This window comes from Vulpes lagopus, chromosome 15 (assembly GCF_018345385.1).
Source record: "Vulpes lagopus strain Blue_001 chromosome 15, ASM1834538v1, whole genome shotgun sequence".
Lineage (NCBI taxonomy): Eukaryota > Metazoa > Chordata > Mammalia > Carnivora > Canidae > Vulpes > Vulpes lagopus.
The window spans coordinates 24,824,264-24,840,710 of record NC_054838.1 but is presented as its reverse complement, the minus strand read 5'-3'; the positions used below and the strand labels follow the sequence as shown (position 1 = coordinate 24,840,710).

General features: G+C 40.3%; 1 protein-coding gene across 5 annotated transcripts in view; it reads left to right on the top strand.

Moving 5' to 3' along the window:
• FAM168A (family with sequence similarity 168 member A) overlaps positions 1-16,447 on the top strand; it is a 188,587-nt gene that overhangs the window by 151,637 nt on the left and 20,503 nt on the right. For all 5 annotated transcript variants that reach the window (XM_041729943.1, XM_041729938.1, XM_041729940.1 and 2 more), the window contains one exon: positions 13,195-13,275. In XM_041729943.1, coding sequence (XP_041585877.1) covers positions 13,195-13,275 — 81 coding nt within the window. The remainder of the gene's footprint in view (positions 1-13,194; positions 13,276-16,447) is intronic.

Below are 16,447 nucleotides of genomic sequence, written 5' to 3'. Positions count from 1 at the left end.
GATTTCTTCTGTGAATCTCCATAGTTAGAGTCTCTTGGCTTATTTTTATTTTCTTGTTGATTAATATGAGTTCTTGATTCAGGATACATTTGTTACAAATATCTTTTCTCTGTACTTGTTTTTAAAAAAAAAAACACTTTTTTGGTTTTTAATTTTTTTTTAAGATTTTTTATTTATTTATTCATGGCAGACAGAGAGAGAGAGAGAGAGAGGCAGAGGCAGAGACACAGGCAGAGGGAGAGGGAGAGAAGCAGGCTCCATGCAGGGAGCCTGACCTTGGACTGGATCCCAGGTCTCCAGGATCACACTCCAGCCGAAGGTGGCACCAAACTGCTGGGCCACGGGGGCTGCCCATCTGTACTTGTTTTTTAACTTTGTTTAAATTTTGGTGAGTTATATTAATCAACCTTTTGTGGCTTATCCTTTTGATCTCCTCTAAGAAATAGTTTTTTTTTTTTAAGATTTTATTTATCTATTCATGAGAGAAACAGAGAGGTAGAGACATAGGCAGAGGGAGAAGAAGGAGCCTGATGTGGGACTCGATCCCAGGACCCTAGGATCATGCTCTGAGCTGAAGGCAGATACTTAACCACTGAGCCACCCAGGTACTCCTAAGAAATACTTTCTAATTTCAAGGTCAAACTTTATTCTCCTGTTTTTTTCATAATAGTTTTTTTTTTAATTTTTTTATTATCTATTTATGATAGTCACACAGAGAGAGGCAGAGACATAGGCAGAGGGAGAAGCAGACTCCATGTACCGGGAGCCCAACGTGGGATTCGATCCCGGGTCTCCAGGATCGCGCCCTGGGCCAAAGACAGGCGCCAAACCGCTGCGCCACCCAGAGATCCCTTTTTTCATAATAGTTTTAAGGTCTTTTTTTTTTTTTTTTTTTTAATATTTAGGTCTTCGGTCTTTCTGGAATTGCAGAAATATGAGGTAGGCATCTAATTTTTTTCTTCAGATAGGAAGAACAAACATTCCACTATATTTTATTGAATTTAAGCAAGATTCTCCCCTTTACCAGATCTCTTAAAACAGAATTATAGAATAAAAGAGTGAATTGCCCTGGGAGGGAAAAGGGATTTATGGACTGAATCACGAATTTGCAAAATTTCATCTTGCTCTTTTATTTCTTTTTAGAAGATAAATACAGGGAGGAAGGGAATCATTCACTAAATAATCTCTAAAGTGTTGAGTACTTCCCATCTACCTTCATAGATGAAATAAATAAATGGTAGCAGTAGTAGTAGAAGCAGCAGCAGCAGCACCCTACTCCTGGAGTGGAGATTAAGACAGAATAAGCCAACTGCTTTCCATTAAAATTTTTCTCATACCCCAAACCGGCGAATATGGAGCTTTGGAGAAACTGTTAGGTTTATAAAGGATTTTTTTTCCCTTCAGGAACAGCACACACTTGGCTTTATGTGCTTACTTAAGGAGCAGTTTTATTATTGGCTTTAACATATTGGCTTTTACATTTTCTTATCTTTTCTTTGTTGTTGTTGATGGTAGTGGTTTTTTGCACGAAAGACATACCAAGTTAAGCCTCCTCTGGTTTTAGCAGCCTTCCTCTTCTAGAGCTCAGCCAGGGTGAATGACCCACACAGGTTGCTGGCTTTTTAACTGTAGGTTAAGTTCTCCCTGAAGATGCAACACAAGTCAGCACAATTGATCATGGTATTTCCTCTTTTTTGTTACCTCAGAAGGAATTGCCTTGCCCTAACTGGGAAGAGCAGAACCTTACTTACGCCCTTACAGTTCCATGGGGCTCACTAGTGGGAGGTTGGGTGGGTAGGCCTTAAATCCAATGTTTAGGCTACCTCGGATTCAAGTCTAGTGGGCAGGTCCCGAGCTAGCACTGCAGAATGGCTGTTTTCCTAGACCTGCAGTCTCGCTGGGATAGCACTCTCAACAGCCGGGCCTCCCAACTAGGAAGAAATTCAGATTCAGGCTGTTTTCTGGAGCCAACAGATTCAAGAGTCCATTTAATTTATTTTCTTTCCTTATGCCTCTTAAAGAAGCAACAAAAAGCCTACAAAACCTATTTAGAATGTTTCCCATCTTCCATAGCCTTTCAGCTCATAGCAGTAAAAGTGAAGTTTTGCTATCAGGATGGTGTTTTGTAGGCTCTGTCTCCTAGACATCTTTGTTGTCTCCCCTCTCCTTTTTATCCCATTGTTATTGTTTTAGCTTTGCCTTTGGGCTCCAGCAGTAACTTCCTATCTGGCCCCTCCTCCAATCTCACCCACTCTGAACCCTTGTGCATAATTGCTGCTGGAGTAGGTAAAACACCAATCTGAAATTCCCAGTTTAAAATTCTCCAGTGAATTCCTGAGTGAAAAATTCCATCCCTTAGTGTGGCACTCAAATCCCTTCACAATCTGTTTTCAGTCTACCTTTTTATCTTCATTTTTTTTTTTTGCTTTTCCCTACACACTATAAATTCCAACTGTACTGAACTACTTGCCATTTCCCTAGTATGTCATATGCTTTCATGCTGTCATACCTGAAAGAAATATATATATTTCTTTGTCTCCACTCCTCCACACTTTTGACAAACTCCTCCCACTCATTGTTCAAGACCAATTAAAACGGTTCTTCTTTTGAGGAGCCATTCCCAGCTTTCTCAGACCTGTTCTTCCCTCCCTCCTCAGGGTACACCATTATGATAACACCCTATCATTCTTGTATTATATGTCATACATATTACCTATAGATTAATATAAGTAAACTTTATTATTTCCCTATTAGACTTTAAGTTCCTATGTAAAGAACCTTACATCTGGTTAGGGCAGAGTAATAAGCATTTGCTAGATGTTAACTATGCTGATGTATAATGATGAAGAAATCTGGATTAACTCACTTTCAGCCTTCACTGATCACCCATCACCAGAATCTTGTTATGTCATTTGATTTTTTTTTTTTTTTAAGTTGGGGGATAACCCATCAGCAGAAGAGTGAACAAGACAAGAAGAAAATTGAATTGCTTTAAGGGAAGAGGATTTATAAATTAAAGTCTGGCTAAAGGCAGGCAACCAGGAGAAGAGGTTGAAGGAATTAGATCTGTTGGATTTGGACAAGAGAAAGGCAGGAAGAATAACTGATATCTTCATATATGTGGAGGATTGCCCTGGAGCAGAAGGAAGAGACTGGTAGAACCAGGACCAGTATCTGGGAAGCTTTCCAGGGTTAGATACTTTATGAGGCAGATTTTTAGCCAGAGTAAAGAATTTCTTAACTTACAGAGCTCTCCAGCAGGGGCTTTGACTGCCTGAACAGGTTGAGCTGCCATCATTAGAAGGCTGTGCTGGCAAAGGCTCTGTGGCCAGCTGTGTGGGCCATTAAAAAGTATTCCTGTACTGGGTGGCAAATTGGACTCAATCACCTCTAAACCTCTTGTAACTCTATTTCCTTGAATACGTGTGATGCTTTTCAATAACATAAACATGAGCTGTATTAGTATGCTGAGCAGGAAAAATAGGTTTTTGTTTTGTTTATTTGGGTAACTGAACCATCTTTGACCAATTTGACTCTCCAGAGTAATTTTCTGTTTTCCCAGATTATGAAGCTGAAACATGGGGCGGAGGTGTTGGTATGGCAGCCAAATCCAGAGGGTTTATGTTGAGTGGAATCATGTTTTGAGGAGAGGTGTAGGGAAGTTGGTAGGAATGGACTTTGTCTTACTCAGCAGGCCTGGGTTCTATCTCCACTCTCTATTTATAAGCTGTTTAAGGTAAGTCTAAGTTTCAGTATACTCATCTCTAAAATGAGACTATTAAGATTTTTCATAGAATTAGTGTGAAGATTAAATTAGATAAAGAAGGCCATAGTACTCCAAACATACTCAGATTCAAAATTATATTCTTCCTTTTGCCCTCTTCTTTTTGGGCAAATTGATTTTTTCTTTTTCTTGTTTGGGTTTTGGTCACCCTGGCCTTAGGGCAGGGAAGGGGGACAGTTTTTTCTTTTTCATCTTGAGCAGCAGACCTAAAATACCGTCTTTGCATAAGTGTCCCCCTGCTCACAAAGGAGTAATCCTCTTTGTCTTTGTAAACCAGGGAGTTAGTCTTGCACTAGCCTTTTGATACTCTTGCTTTCTTCCTAAGGATCAAGGATCAAGTCATTTCTGACATAGTCCTCTGATTTGTCTTAGTATTTCTAATTTCCATATTAATAAAAAATAGCTTTATATTTCTTCAGTCCTAATCCTAGTGACAACAAGAAGGGATCAGATTGCATTGACATGTATAAAGCAATGAAAACATATACATCAGAATCCCAGGAAACCTGATCCACTACTATAGCTTTCGGGATACAAAGGAGAAAAACTCATTTGTGTCCACTTATTTTCTTCACTCTTGATCTTCAAAGAATATAAGTACAGAAGGGGCAGACTTCCTTTCAAGGACTAAATCATAGTTATTTGGCAGGTGTGGAAAAGGCATTGCTTTTAGGATTCCCTTAACAGTTCCACCACTGACTTGCTAAAAAATCTTAGAAAGACACTTCACCTCTCCAAATCTCTATTTCCTTATCTACAAAATGAGGGAAATAACATTAGTGGTTTTTTTTTTTTTTAAGATCTTATTTTTAAGTAATCATTACACCCAGCATGGAGTCTGAACTCACACCCCAAGATACAGAGTTGTATGTTCCACTGACTGAGCCAGCCGGGTGTCCCAAACATTAGTGTTGTTTTGAAGCTCAAATGAAATAACATTTTAGGTATAAGAAGGTATAAGAATATCTTTTGTATGACAAATGGAAGAAATGTATATGGTGTATTATTTGAACTCTGTATCTTTATCTCTGATGAGCTTCCACAGATCCAGGTAGCCTTGGACAACTGGGACCTGGAATGCATTCTGCTCCCTTGGGTCTTTGAGAGTCAATGAGAGTGTCTTTGGAGTGTGCTAGGAGGAGACTTCCAACAAGGAAAAGCCACAAACTAGCAAGTGCTACGGTGGCCTAAGCTTATAACTCAAGTGGTGGGAGACAGTCTCCCCTAAGCAAGTAAATATATTATATAGTATGTCAGGTTAAGTGCTGTAAAGAAAAAACAGGATGAGAAGAATAGCGATTAATGGAAGTTGAGAGTACTATTTTATTTTACAAAGAGTATAAGGTGACCTTTGAACCGAGTTCCAGGAAGAGGGAATAGAAAGGATAAAGGCTGAAATGGGAAGATACTTGATACATTAAGAACCGCAAGGAGGTCAGTGTGGCTGGAGAGTAGGTTAGCATGGGGGCAGATAGTAGCAGAGGAGATGAGAAGGTGGCTGAGGCCCAGGTGGGTCATTAAAAGGATTTCCCTGTGATTGTCATGGGAAGTTACAGTGAGGCTTAAAGAGAGGAGTGTCATGATCTGATTTAATGTTTTAACAGGATCACTCTGGTTACTGTGGGAAACAGACTGCACAGAATTAAAGGTAGAAGCAGGGAGACCAATTATGAAGCTACTGCAATTATCTGGTAAGAAAGTGGGTAGGCAACAAGAGATAGTAAGATTCTGAAAATATTCTGTAAGGTAGAATTGAAAGGATTTGCTGATGTGGATGGGAGAGAAAGAATAGTGTCAAGGATGACTCTAAGATTTTAGCCTGAGGAACTAGAAGAATGAGTTGTCATTTACTGGTGTAGAGAAAACTGCAAGGAAACAGGTTTGGAAGGGAGTAGAAGGATAGAAAGTAAAGATTTATTTTTTAATATTGTAAGCTTAAAATAATAATAATAGATGACTTTGAATTCTTAACTATTTGCCTGGCTCTTGGTGCTTTGGGATCTTAACTAATTTAATACTTATACCAACTTACTAGGTAAGTAATAGTTCCATTTTACAGATGGGAAAACAGAGTGGCCCAAGATCACACACGTAATTAGTAGTGTTGCTGGAATTCAAACTGAAGCCTAGGTCTAGCTCCAGACACCACACTCAACCACTTACCATATAATCTTGATAGTATAACAAGCATCCAAGTGGAGATGTTGAGTAGGCAGTTAGATACTATATGAGTCAGGAGTTTAGGAGAGAAGTCCTGTCTAGGAGTATGAAACTAAGACATAGTGACAGAATTAAGAAGGTAAATTAGGGCCATCCCCGATAAAGGGAGACATGGTTATAAGAACTCAAAATTATGAGTTCAAGCCAGCAAAACAACCTTTGCCCTCAGGTGTGGTTAACCCATCAGCCCTGTTTCTTAGAACCAGGGAGAATACAAACCAGGCCACTTATGGATGCCCCCCCAAAATGCTACCTTTCATGCTTTTGTGTGGAATGCCCTTCTTCCCTCTTCTTTTTTTTTTTTTTTTTCCTTCTTCCCTCTTTTTAACCACAGCCAGGAATATCTAGTCCCCAGCATAATCCCTGACAGACAATAGGTACTAAGAAAACGTTGCTTAATGAAGGACCTTTCTTTGCCCACTCTCTGCCTTTATCATGACACTCTTCAGGCAGCATTCTAACTATCCACTTACCCATTTTTCTTCTTCATTAGTTGGTGACTCTCTCAAAGCCAAGGACACTGTTGGATTTGTTTCTCTTGTTTACAAACCTCTCATAGGGCAGCCCTGGTGGCTCAGCGCTTTAGCGCCGCCTCAGCCTAGGGCGTGATCCTGGAGACCCAGGATCGAGTCCCACGTCAGGCTCCCTGCATGGAGCCTGCTTCTCCCTCTGCCTGTGTCTCTGCCTCTCTCTCTCTCTGTCTGTCTGTCTCTCTCTCTCATGAATAAATAAAGAAAATCTTAAAAAAAAAAACAAAACACCTCTCTCATAGCTCCAGTGTACAACCCCCCTGGTAATCTCAGCATTGGATACCTATTTTATGCCTTATTTGTGCTAGGCTTTATAGAGATGCCAACATCATCAGCAACAGAAGGAGCAAGATGAATAATATCGCTTGGGGACAAGGAAACAAAACCAAACCAGGAGTAGGGAGGAAGCCTAGTTTACCATTGATGCCCTTTTTAAGAGAGGGAAAGCTGGTGGTGGTGAAGAGATTCTCTACTGGCCACAAAGACTATTTACCATAATCTTATGTTTGAGAAGTTCAGATACTACTTGTCCAGGCTAAAGTGTGGGGAGGGGAGGGGGTGGTGTGTTGACAGAGAATGGGAAGGAGGAAGTGACCAAGAGCCATTGTATATAAGCAAATAAGCCATAGCTATGTCTTCAGGGAGCTTACAGTTTGGGGAGCAGGGGCAGGACAGGAAATATAAACCTGCCAGTGATGTACAGTGTGGTAAATTCTGTAATTAAGGATGCATGTGTCTTTAAATCTTCTCTGTTCTAAAGGGCAGAAACTACAGGTAGAGTTCAGTGAAGTATGAAACATCATTTTCAGACAGTCAGAGTAGTCTCACAGTAGAGTAGGGGTCTCAGGAAAAGAGGGAGTTCATTGCCTGTAGAGATGCAAGGGCAGGGTTGAATGATCCCATGAGCGTGTCACAGAGGAGGCTCTAGCCCCAAATGTGAGGGTGGACCAAGTGGCCTTTAAGGTGTGTTCTAGCATCAGCAGTCTGTAACCCTGAATCCCTTTCCTTTCTCTTGGCCTGAGGATGTCATTTATAAGATGAAGAGGGTTGGAGGACCAAATAAAGCTCCTTCTATTCTGCCATCTTATATCTGCCAAATTCAAGTGAATGAAAAATAAGTCTACTTGGAAATACTGAAAGAGGATCCTGTAATTGCTCCCCAAAGTAAAAGGCATCTGAAATGAGAAAACAGGGGTGTAATTACCCTTGGCCATACAATCTCTCACATGAAGCTGAATATACATTTCAGCCATGAGACTGGATCGCTTTGCTTTTCCAGATTAAACCCCTGACTTTCTTCTTGATATAGCAGACCTCCATAATACTTAAAATCAGAAAATGACTGGGGGCGGGGGCGGTAAAGTGAGATCAATTTTCTTTGGAGTTGGAAAGGATTTAGGGAAAGGCACATTAACAAAGATACATTATTAAAGTGCAATATTTACAAATCCCAAAGAAGCTTTTAGGTATTTAGAGATTTAATCTTTGACTTTTAAAATCAGCTTTCCATCATCAGTCAAAATACCAATGAGCATTAAAAAGCTGCAGGGAGCAGTGAGACAGGCACTTACCTACTGCTAGTGCAAGTACAAATTGATAGTCTATCTAGGAAGCAGTTTGGCAAAGTAGGTGAAAACTCCTAGGTTGCCACTCCTCATCACTTCTGCTGATTTTGCCCTGTACTGAGTCCCATCATCTATTTCCAGGAGTTTGCAGTAGCCTCCTAACTGGTCTCTGCTTCTCTGCCCTGCCCCCATTATAGTCTCTTTTCAACAGAATAATGAGAGTGACCCTTTTCAAATGAAAGTCAGATCATGTTATTCTTCCGTTCAGACCCCTGTAATCTCTTCTCATTTGACTCAGAGTGAAAGTGAAATCCTTTCCCTAGGACTGTAAGGCCCTGTGTGAACTGACCAGCCCTTTATCTCTCTGACTTCCTCTACTACTACTGTTCCCCTCATTTGTTCCACTTCAACCATACTGGGATCTTTGCTGTTCCTCAGACACGTCCCATAAGCTTTCCACTTAGGGGCTTTGTACTGTTTCCTTCATTTGAAGTGCTCTTTTTTTTTCAGCTATCTACCTGGTTAACTCTATTTCCTTCAAGTCTTTGTGAAAATCTTACCTTCTAAATATGTCTTATACTGGTTACCCTATCCAATATCCTATTCAACCCTCCCTCCAACACTCTGGCACTTCTGACACCCTGTACTCTGCCCGTTTTCTTTTCTCTTTTCCATGGCGTACTTTGGACTGTGCTTACTATTTATCCACTGCCCTCTCCTACCCTTTAAAAATATAAGCCCCACAAGTACAGGTTTCACAGTGTCCGGCACAAAGTTGATACTCAAATATGGTTGAATGGATGAGCTTTAAAAATAGCAATGTCTTTTGACCTAGAAATCTCACTTCTAGACTCGTTCTTAAAATAATCGGAGATGTATTCAAATATTTATTTAGGTTGTTTTCATAGCTGTGTTTATTATACTGAAAAATTTCAAACAACCTGAACGTCTAAAACAGAGTGATAATTAAATGATTCGATCGATCTATATAATGGAATATTATAATGATATTTAAAGTAATATTTTTTAAGAATATGTAATTATATGGGAAAATGCTTATAATGTTAAAGTGAAGAAGTAGAATGTAAAACTACATATACCCACACCCTTCACACCATATACAAAAATGGATCAGTAATCTAAATATAAGAGTCAAGGCACCAGGGCAACTCATTTTGTTAAATGTCTGACTCTTCATTTTGGCACAGGTCATGATCTCAAGGTTGTGAGATCAAGCCCTGCATTGAGCTTTATGTTGGAGCCTGCTAAAGATTCTGTCTCCCCCACTCCCTCTTAGATAGATAGATAGATAGATAGATAAGCAAACAAGCCAAAACCGTAAAACTTTTAGAAGAAACCATAAGGTTAAATCTTCATGACATTGGATTTGGCAATGGATTCTTAGATATGACACCAAAAGTATGCAACAAAACAAAAAAAAAATAGGTAAATTGGACTTCATCAAAATTAAAAAATTTTGCATATCAAAGGTATTATCAAGAAAGGGAAAAGACAACCCATGGGATGGGAGAAAATATTTGCAAATTTTTATATTTGCAAATGTTTGCAATGATTAGGGTTTAATATCCAGATACTATAAAAAATTACTAAAACTTAACAAAATCAAGCAGCTCAATTTTTTAAATAAGCAAATGTTTTGAATATGCATTTCCCCAAAGAGGTAATGTGAATGGCCAATAAGCACATGAAAAGATGCCCAACATCATTAATCATTTGGGAAATGCAAATTGAAATCACAGCATGAAGATACCACTTCATGCCTATTAGAATGACTATAATAAAAAAATAAAAACTATGTGTTGGTGAGGATTTGGGAAAATTGGAACCCTCATACATTGCTGTGAGAGTATAAAATCGTGTAGCCTCTATGCAAAAACAGTTTGGTGGTTCCTCAAAAAGTTAAGCATATAATTACCATATGATCAAGTAATTCCGCTCCCAAGTATATACCCCAAGGAATTGACAACACGGACTCAGAGAGATATTGTACACCAATGTTCATAGCAGCATTTTCACAATATCCATAAGGTGTAATCAACCTAAATGTCTAACAGTAGATGAATGGATAAAAAGATGTGGTATTTACAAACCATGGAGTATCACTCAGCCATAAAAAGGAATGAAGTTTCAATACATGCTAAAACATGGATGAATCTTGAAAACATTATACTAGGGCAGCCCCAGTGGTGCAGCGGTTTGGTGCCACCTGCAGCCCAGGGTGTGATCCTGGAGACCCGGGATCGAGTCCCACATCGGGCTCCTTGCATGGAGCCTGCTTCTTCCTCTGCCTGTTTCTCTGCCTCTCTCCCTCTCTCTGTGTCTCTCATGAACAAATAAATAAAATCTAAAAAAAAATATATATATATATATACACACACACACACACACACACACTAAAGGGAAAGAAGCTAGGACGCCTGGGTAGCTCAGTTGGTTAAGTGATTGACTCTTGATTGTAGCTCGGGTCATGAACTCAGAGTTGTGAGATCAAGCCCTGCATTGGGCTCTGTGCTGGGCGTGGAACCTACTTAAGATTCTCTCTCGAAAGTGGAACCCTCTTAACATTATTGGTGGGAATGCAAACTGGTATAGCCATTCTTGAGAATGGAGGTTCCTCAAAAAGTTAAAAACTACCCTAATAATCCAGCAATTGTGGTACTAGTTATTTACCTAAAGGATACAAAAATACAGATTTGAGGGGCACCTGGGTGTCTCAGTCAGTTAAGCATCTGCCTTCATCTCAGGTCATGATCCCAGGGTCCTGGGATTGAGGCCCAAATCGGGCCCCCTGCTCAGTGGGGAGTTTGCTTCTCCCTTTGCCTCTGAAGCTTCTCCTGCTTGTGCTAGCACACTCTGTCAAATAAATAAAAAGTCTTTAAACAAAACAAAACAAAAATGCAGATCTGAAGGGGCACATATACCACAATGTGTATAGTGTGTAGCAGCATTTTCAACAATAGCCAAACTCTGGAGAGAGTCATCTATCCGTTGACTAATGAATGGATAAAGAAGATGTGATATATATGTACAATGGAATACTACTCAGCCATCAAAAATGAAATCTTCGGATCCCTGGGTGGCGCAGCGGTTTGGCGCCTGCCTTTGGCCCAGGGCGCGATCCTGGAGACCTGGGATCAAATCCCACATCAGGCTCCCGGTGCATGGAGCCTGCTTCTCCCTCTGCCTATGTCTCTGCCTCTCTCTCTCTCTCTGTGACTATCATAAAAAAAAAAAAAATGAAATCTTCCCATTTGCAATGATGTGGATGGACCTAAAGTGTATTATGCTGAGTGAAATAAGTCAGTCAGAGAAAGACAAATACCATATGATCTCACTTATGTGTGGAATTTAAGAAAGAAAACAGATGAACATATGGGAAGGGGAGGGGAAAATGACAGGGGGAAATAAACCATAAACACTTTTTTTTTTAAAAGATTTTATTTATTTATTCATCAGAGAGAGAGGGGCAGAGGGAAAAGCAGGCTCCTTGCGAGGAGCCTCATACAGAAATCAATCTCAGGATCATGTCCTGAGCCAAAAGCAGATGCTCAAACACTGAGCCCCCCAGGTGCCACAACCCTAAGAGACTCTTAATAATAGAAAACAAACTTAGGGTTGATGGAGGGAGGTGGAGGGGGGTGATGAGCTAGATGGGTGAAGGGTATTAAGGAAGGCACTTGTGATGACCACTGGGTATTGTATGTAAGTGAATAATCACTTAATTCTACTTTAGAAACCAATATTGCACTGTATGTTAACTAAGTGAAATTTAAATAAAAAAAAACTCTCCCTCTGTCCATCCCCTTCCCCCCTCTTTAAAAAAATGTGAAAGAAGCTAGACACAAAAGGGCAGTGAATGATTTAATTTATATTAAATATCTAGAATAGGCAAATTCATGGAAATAAAGTAGATTAGAGGTTAACAGGAGCTATGGGGAAAAAGAATGGGATGTAACTGCTTACTTCGTACAGAATTTAGAGTGATTAAAAAGTCTTAATAACAGCGGGGATAGTTGTACAACATTATGAACACAATTAATGCTACTGAATTAATAATATACTTAATATGGCTAAAATCCCAAATTTTATGTTACATGTATTTTGTCCAATAAAAATTTCAAAAAAAGGGGTTCCCCACTGGCTCAGTTCATAGAGCAAGCACATGACTCCTGATCTTGGGGTCATGAGTTCAAGCCCCACATTAAGGAGTAAATTGTACTTAAAAAAAAATCTATTAAACACTTAAAAAAAAAACAACCTATATATAATAGGCAGTAGCAGGCTGGATCTGGTTTGTGGGCTTTCTGGAGCCAATTGTGAGCATCTTTTCCCAGCTACCTCTTTTGACATTAGTAGCTTGAAATTGGCCATGGTGGGAGTATTTCTACCATGGGACTTAGTGAATGCTACAAATAGAGCTCCACTTCAATCCCCTCAAGCCAGTTGTTAAATATTTACCAGAACACCACTGAATATATGTATATAAAAATGAGTAGGAAACTATCTGGAAGGATAGCTGTTACTACCCCTGGGGAGCGGGGTAGTGTTGCAGCAGGAATGAGAATAAACTTAGGCTTTTTACCATATACACTTCTATGGTGTTTCAGTTTTTTTGTTTTGTTTTGTTTTGTTTTTTTACAGTAAGTATAGAGACATACAGTTCTTTTACTGCTTTTAAAAAATAGAAAAATCTGCATATTTTGGGATTGTGGTATTGGTGAGTTTTCTCATAGAGTTAAAAGCTGGTCACAGGGCAGCCCTGGTGGTGCAGCGGTTTGGCGCCACCTGCAGCCCAGGACGTGATCCTGGAGACCCTGGATCGAGTCCCACGTCGGGCTCTCTGCATGGTGCCTTCTCTCTCTCTCTCTCTCTCTCTCTCTCTCTCTCTTTGTGTGTGTGTCTATGAATAAATAAGTAAAAAGTCTTTTAAAAAATTAAAAATAAATAAAAGCTGGTCACATATACTGTCTGAAAAGGCCCACAGTGAGGCTGAAGGCCAAGCCTGGGACTTGGATTCTGTTTCCTTTTCTTTCCCAACTAATTGGGTTTTTTTTGTTTGTTTGTTTCTTCATAGGTTACCCTACAGCCTACCCGGCAGCAGCCCCTGCCTACAATCCCAGCCTGTACCCCACCAATAGCCCCAGTTATGCTCCAGGTAAGGAGAAAGTGGAGACCTCAGTGATGCCTGGGGTGGGAAGTGGGCTCTGTTTGGAAAATCACACCCACCTGTTGGCCTTTCCCTATCCTTAATTGTCTTGGACTCATCCTGTCCAAACGTGATTCTCTTGGGAGTCCCCTCTAATAACTGTGGCAGTTGAGACTCAGGGTTGGGGTGGGAATAGAATCTCCTCCATTCTCCTTAGGATTTAAGATTGGCCAATCTCTTCTCTGCTAGCATATCTGAGACATGCATCCTCCTCACAGAACCTTTTCTGCTCTCCTAAACAATGTCCAAATCCACTCTTTGCTTAGTTTTCCCTAAGACTGCCATTGAGACACACAGAGATGCAAATACACACTCACCAGACTTCCTGGATATGGATTTGGAAGAGAGTGAGAGACTTGCCACCAGAGGATAAAAAACTGGTTTTTAAGCTAAGGCAAGGAACCTATATTTAAAAAATAAGAAAGGCCTAGCACTCCTTCAATAGAGATTGAAATAGATTTGAAAATGTTGAAAAAGTTTTAGTTTAGGCTAGGAGCAGTGCAGAGGTCTTACCACTGATACTAACCCTCTTACTTAGCAGGTGCTTTAACATTCAAGGGGCTGGAAAAAGTATGGACGCTGCATTTAGAAAGTCCTGGGTTTGAATCCTGATTACTCAGCTCACTAGTTTGTGAAGCCTTGGACAAGATACCTCATCTTTCAGAGAAATGTTACTCACCTTAGAGGTGTAGATGGTTTTATCTGAGTTCCTTTTCATTTACTCAACAAATATTTATATGTTGAATGTCCTCCACATTAGAATAGAGAAAAAGAGCCATCTTTGCCTAAAATAACTTACAGTTCATTTGGTAGTTGGCATATAAACAAATTCATAGCTGTGTGATGAGTATTTGTGAAGGGAATACCTGTAAGAAGAGAGGAAGCAGAAGAGAGAACAACAATCTGTCTGAGGTTGAAAGTGTCCAGGAGGCTTCACAGGGGGCCTAGCAATAGAGGCCTGAGTGAAGGAGAAGCAGGAAGCATTCTTTTAAGCATACAAAGGAAGAGTTGGGCATTCCAGGCAGAGTAGAGCCTAGGCAAAGGAATGGTAGTGTGAGGATGGTTGAAGCACACTGGGGTGGGGGTGGGGGTGGGGGTGGAGATAATAAAGGGATCTGAACTACAGATGTCAAGTGTATCCAATCAGCTTTAAATAAAAAGCATCGCTAGTCTTCCGTGAGACTCAGCTCTATAAGCCTGTGGAAACCGAGCCTTGGAAATCCCTTTCACAAAGATGGCGCTGAAGACGAAGAAGGAAGCCTCTGCCCCTCCCAAAGCCGAAGCAGCAGCCAAAGCAAAGGCTTTGAAAGCTAAGAAAGTGGTGCTGAAAGGTTTGCACAGTCACAATAAAAAGAAGATCCGTAGGTCACCTACATTCTGACGACCCAAGACCCTGCATCTCCGAAGGCAGCCCAAATATCCTCAAAAGAGTGCCCCCCAGGGAAAACAAGCTTTATCACTATGCCATCATCAAGTTCTCCCTCACTACTGAGTCAGCCATGAAGAAAATAGATGACAACCACACACTTGTTGTGTTCATTGTGGATTTCAAGGCCATTAAGCACCAGATCAAACGGCTGTGAAAAAGCTCTATGACATTGATGTGGCCAAGGTCAACACCCTGATCAGGCCTGATGGAGAGAAGAAAGCATATTTTTGACTGGCTCCTGACTCTGATGCTTTGAATGTTGCCAAACATCATCTAAACTGAGTCCAGCCGTCTAAAAATCTAAATTTTTTCACCATTAAAAAAAAAAAATGAACTACAGACGTCCATGGCCAAGATGTGGAACGGCCTTGAATGCCATGATAACACCCGTTTTCTTATTTAATAATGATTATTCTAGAGTTAAAAAGCTTGAAAAGACCTTAGAGATCCTCCAATTCAGCCTTTTCTCTTGACAAGGGAGATCCAGAGACAAGCAGTGTTTTGTCCAAGTTACCCAGTGAATCAGCAATAGCATATGGACTGGAACCCTTGGCAGATCTTCTGGTTCTTGGTCTCATGTTTCTCTGTGCCAGTCTAGCACTCATCCTACCATCATTCCCTTTCTTCTAGAATATTTGTATGAGAGAAGAACATGGACTATGTCAGAACACCTGAATCTGAGTACTGTCACTTCATAAATTAACAACCTTAAATCACCTGACCCCTCTGAACCTCATTCTGAACCTACTTCATTCTGAAGGAGGGATCATTTTGTAATTGAACACACATGCACATACTATGAGCCCCCTCTTTCTTGGGAGACAGGAACTATTTTAATGCAAATAAGTGATGTTAACCCCCTAAAGTGCTTACGTAGGTGTGTCATTCCATAGACATTTATTTTGGCCTTGAAATGCCCAAGGCACTCGAAGATACTGGATGTGATTTAGACTTGAGGGAAGTAAAGTCATTGCCCTCAGAGCTTGTGAAGGTAGCAGTTATCCACAGGCTAAAAAAAAATCTCTATCTCAGCATTAATAGTTTATTCTGTATTCACTTTTAGTCAATAAGATATATATTTCCAAAAAATGTATAATATGAGGCAGAAACAATAAAAACTGCAGAAATTAACTCTGATAAAAGATTTAATCAGATTTGTTAAGTTCTTTCTTAAAAACTACGGCATTTTGATTATCAAGTATCTCACAATATAGAAATGATTTTTTAAAAAAGATTTTGTTTATTCATGAGAGAAAGAGAGGCAGAGACATAGGCAGAGAGAGAAGCAGGCTCTGTGCAGGGAGCCCTATGTGGGACTCGATCCCGTGACTCTAAGACCATGCCCTGGGCCAAAGGCAGATGCTCAACCACTGAGCCACCCAGGCGCCCCTAGAAATGATTTAAATCTAAATGCTATGAGATCTGTGAATTGGCTGGTCTAAAATAAAATTAGGTGAGTAGTTGCAGAAGGTCAGCTAAGGTCAGGAATGAAGAAGATATATTGTCTGTATAGTCAAGAGGTCACCAGTGACCTATAAAGCAGAGTTGATGAGATGGAGAGGCTGGAAGTGAAAAGCAGGTAGAGCCTGCTCTTACAAGAGGCTTGGCTACAATACAGGGGCAAGGAGAACAAGGGGAGGTGGGATTAAAGGAGGCAGTTTTTAGATAAGAGCGTGGTGAAGTAAGTGCTGA